This window comes from Lipotes vexillifer, unplaced genomic scaffold, assembly GCF_000442215.2.
Source record: "Lipotes vexillifer unplaced genomic scaffold, Lipotes_vexillifer_v1.1 scaffold150, whole genome shotgun sequence".
In the NCBI taxonomy this organism is placed as follows: Eukaryota; Metazoa; Chordata; class Mammalia; order Artiodactyla; family Lipotidae; genus Lipotes; species Lipotes vexillifer.
In genome coordinates, this window is record NW_006792921.1 from 2055528 (window position 1) to 2077821 (window position 22294).

Here is a 22294-nt window from a genome sequence, read left to right on the forward strand (position 1 = left end):
TCATCCTAACTAATCACGTCAGCAATGACCCAGTTTCCAAATAAGGTCGCATTCTGGGGTACTGAGGGCTATGACTTCAACATATGAATTTCAAGGGACTCAATCCAATCTGTTATGCAGTCACCATCTCTCTTTCCTGGCACCTCTTGGGGTGTTCAGCTTGCTTATCAAGTATACTCCAGTTGTTGAAAACAAAGTCAGCCGTCCTGGAAGCAGCTAGGCTATGCATAGTGGCATTCTCAGAAGGACTTGGTATAAGTTCACGAGGAAATCGGGGTTTTTTGCTGGCTTGATGTGCCACAACCCCCAGGAACCTTATTCCAGACTTCTTCCCAGTCAGCCCCCTTCACCTGAAGTGGGAGGTTACAGAGAGGTCATCTCTGTGGTGTATGCGTCTTCTCTTTGCTCCCCCTGCTTCTCAGCTCAACTCAGAATCTGCACCGGCCAGCGGACCCAGGCAGGCTGTTCTAGTGGTCAGTGTGCCAGGCCTGGAGTTAGACTCGTTATATGACCCAGAGCACAGTTCTTGACCTCCCCGTGCCTTGGTTCTCATATCTGTAAAATGGGATGGTAAGAGTACCGGATCAGGAGCTGTCGTGAGGGTTAAAACAGATCACGCAGGTTCAGCAGGGTTGGTACATGGTTAAGCCCTCGATAATGGTAGCAGCTGCTGTTAATTCAGCGGGGTCCCTCTAATGCCCCCTCCCAACTTATTCTTGTGCGTTCCGTTGCCACGTGCAGGTTTCCAAAGCACGCCTTGGTCCTTAACCATTTTCATCTGGGGAGAGCTTCCACTAGGTCCCCATTACCTACCAATTTGATATCTTGTCATTCAAGGCTCCCCGTTTGGCCAGTGTGGCTCCCCTAGCTGAGCTCATCTCCCTCTGATCCTTCACCTGTAGCCTACTTTCCTGCTATAACTTTCTCCCTTCCTTTTCCTTTGTTGCCTTTGCCCAGAATGCCTCCTTTCATTCCTCTCAAGTCTTTTACTGTTAAATTCTGACTTCTCTCCACTGTCACCTCATCTACAAGGATTTCCTGTTCTTTCCTTTGAGCCCTGTTGCACTTTGTGACATTTCTTCTGTGGGACTTGCACCCTCTACTTTGAACCGCAGTGTCTCGAGTGTGGAAACTGGATCTTTGCTTTTAACCTGCAAATGGCGCCCAGGGACGGGGTTGGGAGCACAGGCCAGTTCAGCCAGCGTCTGTTGAGCGCCCCTCATCCATCCTCCACGTTGGCTCTGCAGAACTTCCAAGATGCTGTGAGCTTGAATATGTCTTGGGACCTTCAAGGCCAGAGTCCCAACGAGAAAGTAGGTCATATCCGAAATCCTGATGGGCCATCTGACCACTTAATGCCAATTTGAGTGGATGGGGCAGTGGCAAGCAGACTTGCAGGTTAGCATCATAATTAATCAGGTGGTGAAACTCAGGATTGCCTAAAGTGATATAGCAAGTTAGTGACCTTGCCCAGAATACACAGGTCACTGTTCTTAAGCACTGAATAAACCATACCTCCCTCCCACCCACTACAAAACTTAAAACGTAAAAACAAGCTTCTCCCATTTGTGGCAGCCTTTCGATATGAATAATTTATTCTCAAAATCTAGTTAAGGATCTGCATTAATATTCAAATACACTTCTGGAGAGCTGGAGCAGGCTGAGGCTCAGGTACATAGCTGGGTGGTTTTTGGTTGAGTTGCAGGTGGTGGTTGGCAGAGTATGGGCAGTGGCTAGAAGCAAGGCACGGCCTTTTGAGATTGGGTGCACCCGGGTTCCCATTGCCATCAGCCAGCGTTCTCTAGAGAACACAGCCAGTATGAGGGGTGTGTGTGTGTGTGTGTTTAAGACGCTTATTTCAAGGAATTGGCTAGCGTGTTTGTGGAGGCTGGGCACATCCAGACTCCAGGGCAGCTGGAAACCACCAGCAGGAGGTAATGCTGCAGGCTGGAGGCAGAATTTCTTCCTCAGGGAAACCTCACTTTTGCCCTTAAAGGCTTTCTTTCAACTGATTGGATGAGATAAGGCCCACTCGGATTACAGAAGTTAATCTCTTTTACTGAAAGTCACCTGGTTGGTTGCAGCTGTTAGCCACATCTACAAAATACCTTCACAGCAACACCTAGGTTAGTGTTTGATTGACTTCTAGATACGATAGCCTGGCCACGCTGACACCTAAAACTAGTCATCACCCCATCCCAGCTCCGTCTCTTCCTGGGCAACCTCCATGAGCCGTGGTATCCAGATTGTAAAAGGAGAATATTAACCTCTTTCTGGGATAGTTTGAGGATTAAATAATGCTGTATGTTAAAGAACTAGGACCGTTCCTGGCATGTTAACAAGTATTCAACTGATGATTTGCTCTCAGTGCCCCTGAGCTGGGGGTTGAATCCCCAGGAAAGTCCTGTCTTCCAGAGGACATAACGGAAGACTGCTAGGTCATGAAGGAGGCCTTGGGCGTGTTGGGGAGGCAGAAGCCTGAAGGCTCATCTGAAGGAAGAGCTTCTCAGCCTTTCTTTAGAGCTGAGTTTCTCATCCCAGTGACTGTATCAATTACCTGGTTGCTTGTTACAATGTAGATTTCAGGGCCCACCCCTGACTCGCTGAATCAGAGCCTCTCAGGTGGGGCCTGGGTTGGGTTCTGCAGTTTAGAAGACCTCCAGGTGATTCTTGTGCTGCCCAAGCTTGACCTCAGCCATGGTGTTCCTCCCCCAGGGCCTTTGACTACCCAGCAACGTGTGAATGGAGGGGGTGCCTGGCTGAAAACTGCCTTTCTATGAATTGAAGGCCCAGAAGAGCTCATGGACTGGGCCAGATTACCTGCTTGGGCAGCAGGACCTGGGCTAGTGCCCTGGTTTGCCAGCTGTTGTTTTCTTTTATTATTTTTTTAACATCTTTATTGGAGTATAATCGCTTTACAGTGTTGTGTTAGTTTCTGCTGTACAACAAAATGAATCAGCTATACGTATACGTATATCCCCATATCCCCTCCCTCTAGCGTCTCCCTCCCACCCTCTCTCTCCCACCCCTCTGGGTGGTCACAAAGCACCGAGCTTATCTCTCTGTGCCATACAGCTGCTTCCCACTAGCTACCTATTTTACATTTTACATTTGGTAGTGCATATATGTCACTACTGCTCTCTCACTGCGTCCCAGCTTACCCTTCCCCATCCCCGTGTCCTCAAGTCCATTCTCTGCATCTGTGTCTTTATTCCTGTCCTGCCCCTAGATTCTTCAGAACCATTTTTTTTTTTAGATTCCATATATATGTGTTAGCATATGGTATTTGTTTTTCTCTTTCTGACTTCACTCTGTATGAATCTCTGAATCTCTAGATTCATCCAGGTCTCTACAAATGACCCAATTTCATTCCCTTTTATGGCTGAGTAATATTCCATTGTATATATATACCACATCTTCTTTATCCATTCATCTGTCAATGGGCATTTAGGTTGCTTCTATGACCTGGCTATTGTAAATAGAGCTGCAGTGAACATTGTGGTACATGACTCTTTTTGAATTATGGTTTTCTCTGGGTATATGCCCAGTAGTGGGATTGCTGGGTCATATGGTAATTCTATTTTTAGTTTTTTAGGGAACCTCCATACTGTTCTCCATAGTGGCTGTATCAGTTTACATTCCCACCAACAGTGCAAGAGGGTTCCCTTTTCTCCACACCCTCTCCAGCATTTGTTGTTTGTAGATTTTCTGATGATGGCCATTCTAACTGGTGTGAGGCGATACCTCACTGTAGTTATGATTTGCATTTCTCTAATAATTAGTAATGTTGAGCAGCTTTTCATGTGATTCTTGGCCATCTGTATGTCTTCTTTGGAGGAATGTCTATTTTGGTCTTCTGCCCATTTTTGGATTGGGTTTTTTTTTTTAATATTGAGCTGCATGAGCTGTTTATATGTTTTGGAGATTAATCCTTTGTCCATTTATTCCTTTGCAAATATTTTCTCCCATTCTGAGGCTTTTCGTCTTGTTAATGGTTTCCTTTGCTGTGCAAAAACTTTTAAGTTTCATTAGGTCCCATTTGTTTATTTTTGTTTTTATTTCCATTTCTCTAGGAGGTGGGTCAAAAAGGATCTTGCTGTGATTTATGTCATAGAGCATTCTGCCTATGTTTTCCTCTAGGAGTTTGAGAGTGTCTGGTCTTACATTTAGGTCTTTAATCCATTTTGAGTTTATTTTTGTGTATGGTGTTAGGGAGTGTTCTAATTTCATTCTTTTACTTGTAGCTGTCCAGTTTTCCCACCACCACTTACTGAAGAGGCTGTCTTTTCTCCATTGTATACTCTTGCCTCCTTTATCAAAGATAAGGTGACTGTATGTGCATGGGTTTATCTCTGGGCTTTCTATCCTGTTCCATTGATCTATATTTCTCTTTTTGTGCAGTACCATTCTGTCTTGATTACTGTAGCTTTGTATTATAGCCTGAATTCAGGGAGTCTGATTCCTCCAGCTCCGTCTTTCTTTTTCAAGATAGTTTTGTCTGTTTGGGGTCTTTTGTGTTCCCATACAAATTGTGAAATTTTTTGTTGTAGTTCTGTGAAAAATGCCATTCGTAGTTTGATAGGGATTGCACTGAATTTGTAGATTGCTTTGGGTAGTGTAGTCATTTTCACAGTGTTGATTCTTCCAATCCAAGAACATAGTATATCTCTCCATCTGTTTGTATCATCTTTAATTTCTTTCATCAGTTTCTTATAGTTTTCTGCATACAGGTCTTTTGTCTCCTTAGGTAGGTTTATTCCTAGGTATTTTATTCTTTTTGTTGCAGTGGTAAATGAGAGTGTTTCCTTAATTTCTCTTTCAGATTTTTCATCATTAGTGTATAGGAATGCAAGAGATTTCTGTGCATTAATTTTGTATCCTGCTACTCTACCAAATTCATTGATTGGCTCTTTTAGTTTTCTGGTAGCATCTTTAGGATTCTCTATGTATAGTATCATGTCATCTGCAAACAGTGACAGCTTTACTTCTTCCTTTCAGATTTGGATTCCTTTTAATTCTTTTTCTTCTCTGATTTCTGTGGCTAAACCTTCCAAAGCTATGTTGAATAACAGTGGTGAGAGTGGGCAACTTTGTCTTGTTCCTGATCTTAGAGGAAATGGTTTCAGTCTTTCACCACTGAGAGCGATGTTGGCTGTGGGTTTGTCATATATGGCCTTTATTATGTTGAGGTAGGTTCCCTCTATGCCTACTTTCTGGAGAGTTTTTAATCATAACTGGGTGTTGAATTTTGTCAAAAGCTTTTTCTGCATCTATTGAGATTATCATACGGTTTTTATCCTTCAGTTTGTTAATTTGGTGTATCACATTGATTGATTTGCATATATTGAAGAATCCTTGCATTCCTGGGATAAATCCCACTTGATCATGGTGTATGATCCTTTTCATGTGCTGTTTGATTCTGTTTGCTAGTATTTTGTTGAGGATTTTTGTATCTATGTTCATCAGAGATATTGGCCTGTAGTTTTCTTTTTTTGTGACATCTTTGTCTGGTTTTGGTATCAGAGTGATGGTGGCCTTGTAGAATGAGTTTTGGGAGTGTTCCTCCCTCTGCTATATTTTGGAAGAGTTTTAGAAGGATAGGTGTTAGCTCTTCTCTGAATGTTTGATAGTATTCGCCTGTGAAGCCATCTGGTCGTGGGCTTTTGTTTGTTGGAAGATTTTTAATCACAGTTTCAATTTCAGTGCTTGTGATTGGTCTGTTTATATTTTCTATTTCTTCCTGGTTCAGTCTCAGAAGGTTGTGCTTTTCTAAGAATTTGTCCATTTCTTCCAGGTTGTCCATTTTATTGGTGTATAGTTGCTTGTAGTAATCTCTCATTAGCCTCTGTATTTCTGCAGTGTCGGTTGTTACTTCTCCTTCATTGCTAATTCTGTTGATTTGAGTTCTCTCCCTTTGTTTCTTGATGAGTCTGGCTGATGGTTTATCAGTTTTGTTTATCTTCTCAAAGAACCAGCTTTTAGTTTTATTGATCTTTGCTATTGTTTCTTTCATTTCTTTTTCATTTATTTCTGATCTGATCTTTATGATTTCTTTCCTTCAGCTAACTTTGGGGGTTTTTTTGTTCCTCTTTCTCTAATTGCTTTAGGTCTATGGTTAGGTTGTTTATTTGTGATTTTTCTTGTTTCTTGAGGTAGGCTTGTATAGGCTATAAACTTCCCTCTTAGAACTGCCATTGCTGCATCCCATAGGTTTTGGGTCGTCATGTTTTCATTGTCATTTGTTTCTAGGTATATTTTGATTTCCTCTTTGATTTCTTCAGTGATCTCTTGATTATTTAGTAGCGTATTGTTTAGCCTCCATGTGTTTGTATTTTTTTACAGTTTTTTTCCTGTAATTCATATGTAGTCTCATAGCATTGTGGTCGGAAAAGATACTTGATATGATTTCAGTTTTCTTAAATTTACTAAGGCTTGATTTGTGACCCAAGATATGGTCTGTCCTGGAGAATGTTTCATGAGCACTTGAGAAGAAAGTGTATTCTGTTGTTTTTGGATGGCAAGTCTATAAATATCAGTTAAGTCCATCTTGTTTAATGTGTCATTTAAAGCTAGTGTTTGCGTATTTATTTTCATTTTGGGTGATCTGTCCATTGGTGAAAGTAGGGTGTTAAAGTCCCCTACTATGATTGTGTTACTGTCAGTTTCCCCTTTTATGGCTGTTAGTATTTGCCTTACGTATTGAGGTGCTCCTATGTTGGGTGCATAGATATGTACCATTGTTATATCTTCTTCTTGGATTGACCCCTTGATCATTATGTAGTGTCCTTCTTTGTCTCTTGTAATAGTCTTTATTTTAAAGTCTATTTTATCTGATATGAGAATTGCTACTCCAGCTTTCTTTTGAGTTCCATTTGCATGGAATATCTTTTTCCATCCCCTCACTTTCAGTCTGTATGTGTCCCTAGGTCTGAAGTGGGTCTCTTGTAGACAGCATATGTGTGGGTCTTGTTTTTGTATCCATTCAGCCATTCTTTGTCTTTTGGTTGGAGCATTTAATCCATTTACATTTAGGGTAGTTATCGATATGTATGTTCCTATTACATTTTCTTAATTGTTTTGGGTTTGTTATTGTAAGTCTTTTCCTTCTCTTGTGTTTCCTGCCTACAGAAGTTCCTTAGCATTTGCTGTAAAGCTGGTTTGTTGGTGCTGAATTCTCTTAACTTTTGCTTATCTGTAAAGGTTTTGATTTCTCCGTGCAATCTGAATGAGATCCTTGCTGGGTAGAGTAATCTTGGTTGTAGCTTTTTCCTTTTCATCACTTTAGATATGGTCTGCCACTCCCTTCTGGCTTGCAGCAATTCTGCTGAAAAGTCAGCTGTTAACTTTATGGGGATTCCCTTGTATGTTATTTGTTGCTTTTGTCTTGCTGATTTCAATATTTTTTCTTGTATTTAATTTTTGATGGTTTGATTAATATGTGTCTCAGTGTGTTTCTCTTTGGGTTTATCCTGTATGGTATTCTCTGTGCTTCCTGGACTTGATTGACTATTTCCTCTTCCGTGTTAAGGAAGTTTTCAACTATAATCTCTTCAAATATTTTCTCAGACCCTTTCTTTTTCTCTTCTTCTTCTGGGACCCCTATAATTCGAATGTTGGTGTGTTTAATATTGTCCCAGAGGTCTCTGAGACTGTCCACTGTTTGTTTGCTCTTTAGTTCTTCTAGATCCTTGTTAAATGTTTCTTGTATTTTCTCCATTCTGTTTTCGAGATTTTGTTTGTTTGTTTGTTTTGCGGTACGCGGGCCCCTCACTGTTGTGGCCTCTGCCATTGCGGAGCACAGGCTCCGGACGCGCAGGCTCAGCGGCCATGGCTCACGGGCCCAGCCACTCTGCAGCCTGGGGGATCTTGCCAGACCGGGGCACGAACCCGTGTCCCCTGCATCGGCAGGCGGACTCTCAACCACTGCTCCACCAAGGAAGCCCTGTTTCCAAGATTTTGGATCATCTTTACTATCATTACTCTGAATTCTTTTTCAGGTAGGTTGCCTATTTGTCTTCATTTATTTGGTCTTATAGGTTTTTACCTTGCTGTTTCATCTGTGACAAATTTTTTTTTTTTTTTTTTTTTTTTTTTTTTTTTTTTTTTTTTTTGATGGTGGTGCTGTATTCCTGTCTTACTGGTTGTTTGGCCTGAGATATCCAGCACTGGAGTTTGTAGGCAGTTGGACAGAGCCTGGTCTTGGTGCTGAGATGAGGACCTCCGGGAGGCCTCACTCCGACTGATATTCCCTGGGGTCTGAGGTTCTCTGTTAGTCCAGCAGTTTGGACTCGGAGCTCCCACCATAGGAGCTCGGGCCTGACCTCCGGCCTGGGAACCAAGATCCCTCAAGCGCACAGTCCAGCAGCAGCTCCAGCCTCCTCACTCAGTCTCTCGCTGTGGGACGCCAGCTGTTGTTTTAAAGCTAAAGTCAGATCTCTCTAGTTCCTTGCTGGGGTTGGGGAACTAGCTTGCCCCCAAAACTAATTATCAATGCAGAACTAACTTGCAAATAAGTGCAATTTAAAATTAACTCATGCTTAAGTTCTAGAACAGGTAATGCTAAGGTAAAGATATAAGAACAGCAGAGAACTTTCTAGGGAGGTAGAAATGTTCTACCTCACAGTTGAGGTGGGAGTTAAATGGGTGCCTGCATTTGTCAGAATTGTACAGCTAAAGTTTATGCATTTCTGACCGGTGTAAATCCTACCTAAAAACTGGAAGAATAATTGAGTGATGGGGAGGGGGTGGCAGTATTAGTGATATAAGAATGGCAGGTAATTGTTGCCACTGGGTGTGATGGGCACCTGGAGGGCTTACTGTATTCTGCTTTCTGTTTATTTTATGTGCTTGAAATTTTCTATTATAAAGAAAATACAAAAACATCATGCATTTTGAAAGCCAGTTGGCCTGTCCTGCATGCTGGAGTAATCTAGCATTAAATGAATCATAAGTGAATCTCTGTTGCTCCCCTGCCCCACCCTCTCCCGGTCCCTCAGCCTGCACCAGGGGTGACTTGCAGCTCCTTTTAAAATCAAAGCCTGCAGGTTGGCGTTCATCCCCTTGTGTCCTAGGTGTTGAGGCTCCTGTTTAGAAACACTGGTTATTTTCATACCCAGCTTCTCCTGGTGGGCAGTCACTTTGCATGGCTGTTTCGGCCACGTGGAGGAGGCCTGCTAGTTTTCTAGCTGCCTCCCTGTCTTCTCCAGGGGGCTTCAGAAGTGAGTTTAGTCTATATCACATGTTATGGTGGAAAGTTTCCAGCACATATAACAAGGGGAGAGAATGGAGATTGGATAATGGAGTCCCATCCCTGTCACCAGCTTAACAGTCTTAGCTCATCTGTCTCTCCCCCTGCCCCTCCCCTCATTATTTTGAAACAAGTCCCAGACATCAATTCTTGTGATTCTTGTACCAGCTCTTTGCAGGCACTTAGCCAAGAGAAGAGGAAAGCCTGGTTTTGTTCCTCTCTCACTCTTCCCACAACCTTCATCAACTCCCAAAATCTACAAATATTTTAGTGTATATCCCTAAAATATAAGGACTCTTCTAAACATCACCACAGTGCCATTACCACATCTAAAAAAGACAACAAAAAATTGTTATCACCAAACATCCAGTCGGTATTTAACCCCAATTATCTTATGATACGTTTTTTCTCAGTTGGTTTGTTGGACTCGCAATCCAAGTAAGATCAGCGCCTTGCACTGTTGCTAGCTGTTCTGCCTGATAAGGTGCTATTCAGACAGAGAGGAACTTGCTTTATTTGGGCGGCATGAGCTCTTCCCACCTCTGCTGTTCTCAACTGTGTGAAGCAAGTGGGAGCCAGCATGGGTGGTTGTGCAGTCGGCATCCCCGCCAAAGGCACGCTTCACCCCAGTGGCTCAAATGAAGAGTCTTCAGTGAATGACTCCTCACAGGAGCGGACTGGGATGTTGGGACACGCAGTGACTACCGGAGCCCGGCATACGTGGAGGAATGCCCGGGCTTCTCCCCCCTCTCCCCAGCCCCCTCCAGTGTCCTGCTGCAGCCTCCCACTGGTGAAACTTGCTGGGAGCCCTGGAGTTTGCAGGGGTCAGCTTCTGGGGTACATGCGGGGACCTGGAGGGGCAAACAGTGCAATGTCCAAGCGCTGGCTATCGAGTAAAAACACCTGCAGCCAAACCCTGGTCCTGTCACTTACTAGCTCTGTGACTTAAAGCAAGTTGCTTAACCTCTCTGTACCTCAGTTTCCTCCTTTGTAAGAGGAGATAACAACAGTACCTACCTTACAGGGATGCCAAGCAACTTAAGTGAGATCATGTATGTGTTGCCTGGCCCACAGTGAGTGCTCAGTAAATGTGAGCTCTAATTATTATAAACTGCTGCTAAATACCACCCGGGCCAAACAGGTCACAGTCTTTCTTTACCTGGCTCCTTGCTTCTCTCTAGACCTGATGACTCCAGCTTGCCTCCAGCCTAGAGATGGGCCTGAGAATTCTTTGGCCTTCACCCCTGTCCCTCTGATGTCATCCTTCTCATAGGCCCCGCACTGTTTGTCTTTGAAGGTTCATCCATCCCTGAAGGTCACAGCAGGTCTCAGTCCTTCCTACCCCAGATGACTAAATGAAAGGCCCAGCTAAGCCAGCTGGGACTGTTCACAAAGAGTGTTTTCAGGGTCAAATGCTCCATCATACTATTCAGGTCCCAATACAACAGAGTAAGTTACAGACTCAGAAATCATGTTGCCAGTTATCAGGAGCTTCAGAGACTTAGCAAAGAGAGCAGAAAAGCCCAGCTTTGCTTCTTTCTTCCCCTTCCCACTACCTTCATTGCCTCAGAAAACCTTCATGCCAGGTTCAGCTCTGCTCCCTGTGTTGGTGGCAAAGGTGAGTTAACAGCTGCAGGACAGGTGTCAGAAGTTTACAGCCCTGGTTACCAGGGGGAAAGGGTGGGGGGAGGCATAGTTAGGGAGTTTGGGATTGACATGTGCACCCTGCTATATTTTAAATAGATGACCAACAGGGACCTACTGTATATCACAGGGAGCTCTGCTTAATATTCTGTAGTAACCTAAGTGGGAAAAGAATTTGAAAAAGAATAGATACATGTATATGTACAACTGAATCACTCTGCTATACACCTGGAACTAACACAACATTGTTAATCAACTATAATATATTGGGTTGGCCAGAAAGTTCATTTGGTTAATGAATACGTTGTTTGATAAAGTTCTTGGTGAAAATGAAGTGTGTTTTATTTTTACCTAAAACCAAATGAACTTTTTGGCCAACCCAATAAAATAAAAAAATTTTAAAGCTGTTTACAGCCCAGTAGGAAAGAAGAGACCCAAATAATTGTAATTTTACACAGAGTAGAGGAAATGTCATAGGAGAAACCCTAGAAGCCATGGGATTTTAGAGACAGAAGAACCCAGTTTTAGCTAAGGGGCCCAAACTGAGAAGGTTCTGTATCCATGCAGAGGATGGGGTGGGTCAGCTCCCAACAGCCAGGGCTGTGGTGGGCAGGGCCTGCCTTACCAGCAGCTGCCAGTTCAGTACAAGTCCCTGGGTGTTTAGTTGTGATGAAGCACCCCAGCTCACAAGTTTACGATGGCTTCCTGTGGTGAGCGTGGAAACTTTCTTCTTTTTTTTTAATTGAGTCCCAGCCCCACGAGAGTAAAAATCACCTACCTACACACAAAAAGTAACTTAATAATGGGTTTAGCTAACCCGTTCTTTAAGGGCATGGGCCATAAATCTCCAGTATATACAACAGTGCTTATAAAACACATGTACCGTCTATTTCAGCTCCATGTCATTGAGTTGAGGAAGACAGGAAAAGATGAGAGCAAAGAGGTAGTAATTACTGGCTACTAAGGGCTGGACTCACTTTCTCTTGGGGGGTTTTGATTGAGTTGTCACCAGTTAGTCATTAATTGCAACTCTTCAGAATCAGAAAGCAGTAGAAAGGAGTAGTGATTAATGTCTGTACAGCATCTTAAAATGTATAAAGTGCTTTTTCTCAACTAATTCCTTAAAATGTGAATTAGAAATATTACCCTTTCACATCACAGACAAGGAAACTGAGGGTCAAAATGGCCCAAGGTCACAAAGCTGGTATGAGTAGGATGGGCCTCTTTTACTCAGCCTGGTTTGGACCTGAGCCTTCCTAGCCACAAGGCTTTCGTGGGGCCTTGCAGACTGTACAAATTATACTGTAAGTGCAATAGGCCGTTTTCACTTTCTAAATAGAAATATTATAATGTTGGACCCTCCACCCCTGCCTACCTTGAGATCTTGGTGTCTGCACCCCTCTCCCCGCTGCAGATTGCTAACTGTCACAGATTGGGTTCTCTGGGAAGGGGACTCTGAGCCCAAGTTTAGTGGGCAGGATGTTTCTAAGGGAATACCTTTGGGATTTACAGCTGTGGAAGGAAGTATAAGAAAGCACATTGGACAGAGGCAGAAGTGAAGCTGTGGAGCAGGCTGACAAAGCCAGGAGCTCTGGGGCTAAAGTGGCATATCACAGTTATCCCGTGATGGGCCGAGGTGGCCAGGCCTTTGGGCCCTCCCTGCTCAGTCCTTGGATGTGGGTGCCCTGGGAAGTGTGTGGCCCTAGGTGAGGTGGCCCTGGGTAGGCGAGGCATTCCGTAAAGGCCCAACTGAGGGCTGTCTGCCCACATGTCCCCAGCAGCCACCAAGAGTCCATCCTCGAGGGCTGTCTGGGTTGCACAGCACCATGTGCGTTACACTGACCTGGGGAAATTCTCATCCATCACTTCTTACTACACCTGTTTCTGTTGGCTTTATAGTAAGCTCTCAGTAAATGATTGTTGGATGAATAAGTGAAGGACTAGCTAAAAAAAATACTCACTGAATAACTAAGGCTGTGCAAGTTAAAGTATCTGTCTTCCCCAGGGCTTTGGCATTCAGTCGGTGCTTTTTATTCTTCCATCAAGATTCTTGACAGTCACGCGGTCTTCTTCCCCTGTGCCCTTGTAGATCGGGTGGCCATTGGGACAGTCTTGGTTTATGCCTGTTGTCCAGCTTAATTGTTAATAGCACCCTCTTACCTTCTCAGAAATGGACTGGTTTGGGTGATATATCATACAGCCACTTATTCACGGACGCTTGGAGTGTCAGAAAGGGCCCTCTTCTGAAACCAGGCTTTCAGCACTGGGGTGACTCGCCCCAGCTCTCACGCTGCCTCTTCTGCCCCTTGCTGTGTGGCTGCAGAGGAAGCTCAGATTCCTGCTCTGACCGTGTGTGACTTTCCTCCCTTGGCCCTTTTGCTCCTCATGCCTCCATCCTTAGGCATACTCAGGCATTCTCTCCCCTACTGTCTTCATAGTCACCACTTGTTTCATATGTGCATCGATCGGAGACTGAATGGGAGAAGGTGAGTAAAAATTTTGTGCTACTATTGATCAAGACTAAGACCCGGATATAAAAATGGAAAAGACCACAAATAGTTCACAGAAAAGGAAATAAAAATGCTTTCAACCTTGTGAAAGATGTTCAACCTCATTCATAACAAGAGAAATAGAAATGAAAACTACAGCGAGATGCCAGTTTTCATCTATCACATTGGCACTTTTGTTGGTAGGATTATTGTAAATTACCACAAACATTTTTGGAGGGCCATTGGGTAGAATCCATCAAATGAAAAATACAAGTTATCTGTTGACCTAGCATACATTCTAGGAATTTATTCTACTTGCACATGAGTGCAAAGAAGTATGTGTGAGGATATTTTAATATCTTTTTTTTTAAAGAAATGACTGGAAACATCTAAATATCCATCATTAAGAAACTAATCAAATACATTATGGTAACAGAAATGTATTCATTTTTCTCCTCTGTACACAGCTCTTTCTCTTTTTTTAGATCTCAGCTAAAATATCACCTCCCCTGAGAGGCCTTCCCTGACCAGTCTTTCTAGAGGGCCCCCTCTTCTCTCTTTCACTTGCCATAACTTGCAGTAATTTTCTTAGTTCACTTGTATTTTGAGCTCCCTCTCCCTTTAGAATGTAAGCTCTGAAGGGGCAGTCTAGAATTCTTTTTTCACTATTGTATCCCCAGCATCTATCAATAGCATAGTATTGGGTTGGCCAAAAAGTTTGTTTGGACTTTTCCATAACATCTTACAGAAAAACCCGAACAAACTTTTTGGCCAACCCAATATTTGGCACTTAATATGTATTGATTGAATGAACGACTTTAAAAAAGACTGTTGAATCTCAAATAAAACTGCACGTTATCCTTATTGGTGAAACATTAAAATAAAAACAAAGAATGTCAGGTGTGGTAATGTGATTTAGTGTGTATTTGGTCCTCATCTCCCCCCCAAGCCCCATTTGGCAGAGCTACCAAAGACCTTGGAATTTCCTAAGCATGAAGAGCAATGGGAGCAACTTTTGTTACAATATTTGGTCTTTCAGTCCTCAGTTCCTGAAATAGCTCCAGAGCCATAAAAGTGAGTGTCTTCCTATTCATAACATGCCCCTTCTAACCACACCTGACTTATTTTAATGAGGTGACTTTTGGAGAGCTCCCTAAGGATGGGGGCTGGTTGCCAGGGGAACCAACCAAGTGATGAGAGGGTTGGAATTTTAAACCCCACCTCCCAGACCTCTGGGGAAGCAACTGAAGACTGAGTTCAGTCACTAATAGCCAGTGATTTGATCAACCATGCCTGTGTAATGAAGCCTCCATAAAAAACCGGAAGGGTGGGGTTTGGAGATCTTTCAGGTTGGGGAACACGTGGGGGTGCTGGAAGAGTGGTGCAAGGCATGGAGGCTCTGTGCCCCTTCCCACAATCCTTGCTCTTAGGCATCTGTTTGTTCCTGAGTTTTGTCCTTTTGTAATAAGATGGTAATCTAGTAAGTAAACTGTTTTCCTGTGATCTGTGGGCCACTCTAGCAAATTAAACTGGAGGGGGAGGGATTGTGGGGACCTTCTATTTATAGGCACTTGGTGGGAGGCACAGGTGACAACCTGGACTTGGAATTGACCTCTGAAGGGGGAGGCGGCGTCTTTGAGACCGAGCCCTTAAGCTGTGGGATCTGGTATTATCTCCAATTAGATGGTGTCAGAACTGAGTTAAATTATAGGGCACCCAGCTGGTGTCACAGAATCGCTAGGTGTATGGAAACCCCACACATCCGGTGTCAGAAGTGAAGAAGTGAAGTAGACGACTACTGAGAATAGAGGGGCGGAGAGTGTTCTCTTTTACGTCAGGTATCACCATTGTTACTGAAGAGTATTCTGGAAGCATGATCAGAGCAACTAGACAAGAAAATGAAATAAATTTAAATGTTGGGAAGGAAGAGGTGAAAATAATTAGTAAAGCAGTTGATATGACTATATATACTTTGGGGGGAAAATAAAGATGAACAGAAATTATAATGGAAGAATAGTTTTCCTGAGTCTACCTTTTGCTGTTGCCCTGGCCGAAGGGATTTTGCTATGTAGGGATTTTGGGGATAGCTTTAATCAGATATAATTTCAAACTTCAAAGTTGCAAGAATAGTATATATCCCTTACTTAGATTTACCTATTGTTTACATTTTGCCCCGTTTGAGTTACCTATTTATAATTACATCTATATACACATATAATTCTTTCATTTGGAAACATTTAAGGATGAATTGAAGCTATTGTATTTCCTATAAAATGATTTTTTTTCTATAACCAATTAAAATCAGGAAAATTTAACATAAGTTTAAGACTATAATCTGTTGTCCATATTCACATTTTATCTATTGCCCCAGTAACGTCCTGTGTAACTACTTTTTCTCCTGGGTCTGCATCTAACCCAGGATCACACATTGCGTTTAGTTCTCAAATCTCGTAAGGCATCTTTAATTTGGAAAAGGTATTTCAGTTCTTGACCTTTAAGTTTTGGAAGAGCATCAATCAGTTATTTTGTAAAGTGGCTCCCAATTTTGATTTATCTGATGTTTCCTCATTACACTGAGATTATGAATACCACAGACGTGGTATTGTATCCTTCATATCGTATCAGGAGGCATCTTGGTTTATCGCCATACTGTGATGATAGATTTGACCACTTGGTTTAGATGGTGTTTGCCAGGTTTCTCCTAAAGTGTTATTATTTTTCTCTTTGTGTTTAAAAAGTAATCTGTGGAGTGACGCTTTGAGACTATCTTATTTTCATCAAATTTTTATTCCCTAGTTTTAGCGTTCATTTATGATTTTCTTTTTTTTTTTTTTTTATTTTTCGGCTGCGTTGGGCCTTCGTTGCTGCACACCGGCTTTTCTCTCTAGTTGTGGTGAGCGGGGGCTGCTACTGTTCATTGTGGTGCGTGGGCTTCTCATTTTGCAGTGGCTTCTCTTGTGGAGCATGGGCTCTGGGCATGTTGGCTTCAGCAGTTGTGGTGCATGGGCTCACTAGTTGTGGCGTGCAGGCTCTAGGGTGTGCGGGCTTCAGTAGTTGTGGTGCATAGGCTCAGTAGTTGTGGCGCACAGTCTTAGTTGTTCCGTGGCATGTGGGATCTTCCTGGACCAGGGCTCGAACCCGTGTCCCCTGCATTGGCAGGCGGATTCTTTACCACTGTGCCGCCAGGCAAATCCTTTAACCTATTTTCTGCTTCTTGCCATGTGATTTGTAGTCGTACACAATTTCTCTACCTTCCGTTCTCCTCTTCCCGAGTTTTTAGGCAGGCCCATCTTACATACTTTTGTTACCAAACTCTCATATACTCTAAACGTTTGATCGGTTTCCTTATGGGCTTGATCTAGTTGTGTATTAGCCACCTGTTCCCTCTGTTACTATTTATATATTGTTATAGACAACATTCTTATGTTTGAAAGTTCATGTATGTCTCCACATGTGTTAACTCAAATATTACAGATTAAGGGGACCCTGCTTCATCGTTCTAAAATAGATCATGTGATTTAGATAAGAAGCTCCAGTGCCCAGCAACAGCAAATTTATTTGTAAACAAAGTTAGCTGCCTCAGGAATCTAGAATTTTGAATTAGATTTTCTTAAGGTTTAACAAAAGAAACCTTCCCTTGGCAAAAGACTGAGATTAAGAGAGTGATGACCAGTCTACCTTTTCCTTTCTTCCCTGAATTTAGATAGGAACCAGTGTTTTTAATTGCAGGAAAGAGCACGACTGTGGTATCTCACCCACTAGAAATCAGATCCCTACCAAAGTCTTAGGGTGTTGTGTTTGGGAATTCATCTATTCAACAACTATTACTAAGGGTCTACTATGTGCCAGGCTCAGGGGTAGGCAGTGGGCATACGGCAGGAACCAAGCAGACAGAGTCCCTGCCCTCAGGGAGTTTGCATACTAGTCGGATAGACAACAAACAAATATATCAGCTGGTGCTAAATGCTATAGGGAAAAAAAATAAAGCAAGATAAAAGAGACTGATATTAATGGGAGGGGGTGCTTTTTTATAGAGTACTTAGGAAAGAAAAGTGAGATGGTGACATTTGAATAGGGACCTGAAGGAAGCGGGGCGGGGTGCTGGAAGGGGTGGAGATGGGGGGAGGTGAGCAGAGGGAGCACCTTACAAGCAGCAGGAACGGGGAAATGGGGGAGGAAGTTGAGAGAGTGCTTGCTGTGCCTGAGGCTGAGCATTGGGGCATTTGCCATGTTTATATGGTGAAGATGAAGAATCAGCGAAGGAGAAGTAGTCGGTGAGGCAGGAGAGTAGAGAGAGAAGGTACTTGGATGCCAGGTGAATAACCTGTTTCCAGAAAAAAGGAGTCAACTCAGTGAAATGTTGCTGATGGGTCAAAGAGGTTGAAGATGGAGAACTGTAGCCTTGGGGGACTCTGATGTGCTGCTTCAGTGGAGGGGTGGAGACAAACCCTCATTGAAATAGGTTCAAGAGAGAATGCACTGAGTCCGGACGACTCTTTAGAGGATTTTGCTCTCCGGAGGAGGAGAAAAATGGGATGGGACCTAAAGAGTAATGTGGGACCAAGGGAGGGACTTTTCAAGATGGGAGGTGTTATTGTGTGTTAGTAGGCTGATGGGAATTAGCCGATAGACAAGAAACAACTTGACGCAGAAAAGAGGATAGGGTAGCAGAAGCGATGTTCTTGAGCACACGAGCTCCTTGTGATCAAGTACTTGAACGGAGAGATCATTTGAGGCAGGAAGAAGACTAGCATCCACAGGGTCAAGAGGGAGGCTGAGTTTGTTGTATAGTTTGGTACAGTGAACAGAGAAGCAAGTAAAACCAAGTGGGCCACCAGCACATCAACTTCCTTTTCTGCTCTTGCTTTGATTTCTCTCGTTTCTGGCATCTGTGGAGTTCCATTTCTTTGACCTTCACTTTTTTTTTTTTAAGATGAACATTTCTGTGGTTTAGAGTGGGGGGCAGTGGTGCTGTCCTTGAGTTATTAGTCCAGTGTGTTTTGTTGCTGGAAGAGAGAAATTAAAAATAGATCCTTTGAAAGGATTTAAGAGGCCTTGATGTTATGTTACGGGGGAAACGTAATACGGAGAACTTTTAATATAATTGAAAGTATCAGAATATACAGTATATGCTGAATGATAACTATTTGAATGTTCAGAAAAATTCTCTTGCCTTTTGTCTCCTCAGTTAAAGGTGGAAGGACTTATCTGCGTAAATAAGCATAGTTGAAAATATCAGAGATGTTAGTTTAAGCTTTATTGTTAACTTTATTTTTTCAAAATAAAAATATATTTACCTTTTTCCTGATTGTAAAAGAAATACATGTTTGTTGTAAAATATTCAAACAGTACAGAAATGTATAAAGTGAAGTCAGCTCTTCTAACCCACCCTGAAGTCCAGGGGCTTTATAAATGCATATAATTTAAATTATCCAGATCAGAACAGCCTGTCTCGCAGTGAGTTCTTCAAAAGGACAGGACACAAACCTGACCTTTGTTTCAGAATTAAATGTTTGATAATGAATTGCGTCTTAGCTTTTGACTTGTGGGTTTTCCTGATCACTGAGCAGTTAAGTACACAACGGTTTTAAAGGTTTGACTTAATTGATGAAACGCGGATTTGTACTTAGCACATTTTGGGGTCCTTTTATAGGAGAATGAGGTACTAAGAGCTGTGGATCACAGTTCCCAGCATGAGGAAAATGAGCAAAGAGCATCAACCCAGAGGGAGAAATCACTACAGCAGAAGAATGAAGATGAAAATAAAGTAGCAGATAAACCTGTCTGGGAGGCAGAAAAGACCTCTGAACCTAGAAATGAGGTAAGCAAGTTAGACTATCCTGGCCGTACCATTTTGGCTTTAAGGTAGATTTTACGGCTTTTGATAGTTTGTGTTGAGAATGAATATTGTATACGTGTGCCTTACCGTTAAGTAAATCTGATATATGAAAATACATGTTTTTTTTTAAATTGTGGATGTGGTTATTTGGTTGACAAAGGAATCAGCCCACTCACAGACAACCAACCAGGAACTTGCTAGCAGGTTTTGTTGTGTTTGCAAGGGATAAAGAGATGGCTGGCATCCTGAACCCAGAAATCCTCAACCAACCATTTGCAGCAGCCGCCAGGTTGGCCCCTGCAGGCATATCACCCTCAGTCAGCTGGGACTCGGGCACAAGTCCTCACTCAGTCTCCTGGTACGCCATGCTGAAGGGGCAGTCCAGGATCCCACTTTGCATCTTTGACCAGGCCAAGTAGGGTAACCTCCTTGGCTTCTCTCTATAACCACACTCATCAGCAGTGAAAAGGGTATGTAGAAAAATGAACTCCAGAAGCTCGGCTGAAGGGATGGATTCTTCCTGTAGCCTGTGCTTCCTCCCTTCTTTCACTTGGAACATAATTCTGCTCAGCCCTGCTGAGGTCCTAACCCACAAGCCTGGCAAGCAAATGCTCCAGATGGATCTGGAGGTTCCACAGACCTTTAACCACTTGACACTTCCCCTGGCACCCTTTGCAGGTCTTGCCCTGATGGGTCTCTCAGCCCTGAATTGCTCCAGGTGGCACTTGGAGCTGGGCCTTGAACACTGTTGGGAGGGTAGAGAGAGTACCATGCCTTGGCCCTGCTTAGACAGCCCACCATCATTGTAGCCTTACCTATGTAACATCACACCGAACATCACATGATTGACAGTGGAGTCAGAAAACAGCTCTGCTCCCTTTGCCCACCCACCACGCCCCCACCCGCTCCAGCCTGTTCTAAGGAACTAGTTCTTCCCTACATGCTGGGTGAAATCTGGGACAGACCCTGTGGCTTCTAGATAATCAGACAAAAATTTCTCTCCGGTCATCCCAGTGCAGCAGTTGATAAATATAGCCAGTGTAATTCTCAAAAACTGAACTGAAATTTAGTTTTTCCCCTCTATCCCTGCTGCAGCCTCAAAGCCTAGCTGAGTGGAAAGGGGTGTGTGTGGCCAGCTTCTCTTTTTCCCCAGTTCTTTCTCCCTTGCTTGTACAGCCAGCAGTCTTACCTGGAGCTGAGGGTGTGATGGGTGGTAAGAGCTTAGAAAAGGTGTTCCTTGACTGGTGCCAGCCTGAAACTGTTTTCCCTGGACTGTAGGATGTTACTTAAAACTGCTTCTCTGTTCGATGGGCTCTTTCACTTCACAGGTTTTGGAGACTCCACCACCCAGCTGGGAGTCCTTCACCTGCCCTTCTCTTCACAAGGACACATGCACCTCTACCTCCAGGTGGCCTCTCAACCACGTGCTGGTCCTGGAAACCTGCACCTCACCTCCTTTTATCAGTCCAATCACTTCTCTAACAAGCCCTTGCTTGGCCTCTTGCCCTTATTTTTCAGGCAAGCTCTGGATGCATATCTGCTGTGTTCCATAAACACACCATGTTTCTATGTGGTTTCTATGTATGTTTTTGCTAGTCTCACAGTGGGGAGCACACCCCAAGGAACCCTCCCATTTTCACTTTACCTCTCAGGCTGTTCAACACTTTTATGACCTACCTACAGTTGAGGATCCCATTGCAGCCTGGCATTTCACTGTGAAATGCAGGTGTTTCCATCTGCCTCTGCTCTTACCCACTGTTGTTCTCCCCAGACCTTGTGTTTTCCTTGTAATTCGTGTACCGTCCTGTGGCTTTACCATCTGCTTATACACACACATCAGTGCCAGTGAACACTGAAAGAACCATATTTGTTTTGAAGGAGACATTTCAGCTCACTTTCCTGAATGCTTCCCAAGTTATCTTTTTTGAGGCAAAAGATGTTTTTACCAGTCTCTTTACCACTTCACTGTGTATAGATTTATGCTCTTGGTTCATTTTTCTCTTGTGTATGTCTTTGCAATCACACCCCTTCACCAGACTTCCCAGAAAAGTAGCAACTGTGTTCTCTACTTTTTTGAATTACCTATAGTAACTAAGGTAGTTACTATCACTGCTAGATAACAGGCACTCGTTAAATAATAATGAAGAGATAGATGAAGTAGGGAGCTTTCCTCAGAATTTAAAGTTTGACTTGAGACAAACATCAATTTGAACAAAACCTTCTAGAAACACATCACTTAGAGCATGACATGACAATTATATACATCTCTTGTAGAAGCGTCTAACAACACATCTGCTCTCTTACTGAGATATGTTACTTAGGAGGGAGCTGTCTGTGACCAAAGTGAATCACTGGCATTTGAAAATACCTAGGATGACTGACGTAATTTACTCTTTAACAGTAAGCTCTTTCTAGCTCCACTGCAAGCCTGGACTTGGCTAGCTGTTAATGAAGACTAAATACACAGTATATATAGGAATATATATACTGAAGATACTTTCCTCTCACTAAAGACAAGTTGAATTTATATATTGCTTCATCTTTTTAAAGGTATAAAGTGATCCTAGTGATCTCTGTTCAAAATGCAGTGAGTTCTTGACGAAAAATAGAACTGATGTGAAGATTTAGGAAGGAGGATGACTGCAAACAGAATACTGTCCATAGTTAAAGCCCTCAAGTAGAAGGCATCAGCCTGAGATTCTGAAGTGAAGTGGGAGGGCCCCCCCCCCATGGACTAGCAGTTACCTGAAGCCAACACCACCCTCAAGAGCAGAACGGAACCTGGGGAGAAATACATGAGGTGTCTAAGGGACTCTGTCACATCTTGCACCCTCCCATCTCTTGCCTGTCTCCTGTGGATCACCCAGGGGGCTAGCTCCTCAGACCTCTATCTCCAGGGGCACTGAAGAGGAAACAGGTATCTAATGAAACACATCTTTGACTAGCTAAGGATCAGTCCATAATTCATTTTAAGCAGAATGATCTTCATAACAATATTTGTATGTTCTACATATTAAGGGTTTCTTTTCTGCAAAGTGTTATTTACCCACAGTTAAGGACTGTTTTTGCAGGAAT

General features: G+C 43.1%; 1 protein-coding gene across 1 annotated transcript in view; it reads left to right on the forward strand.

The window, feature by feature from the left end:
* Positions 1–22294, forward strand: part of NFE2L3 (NFE2 like bZIP transcription factor 3) — a 30644-nt gene that overhangs the window by 4344 nt on the left and 4006 nt on the right. The window contains exon 2 of the mRNA XM_007466068.1: positions 19034–19201. Within this exon, the coding sequence (XP_007466130.1) occupies positions 19034–19201 (168 nt within the window). The remainder of the gene's footprint in view (positions 1–19033; positions 19202–22294) is intronic.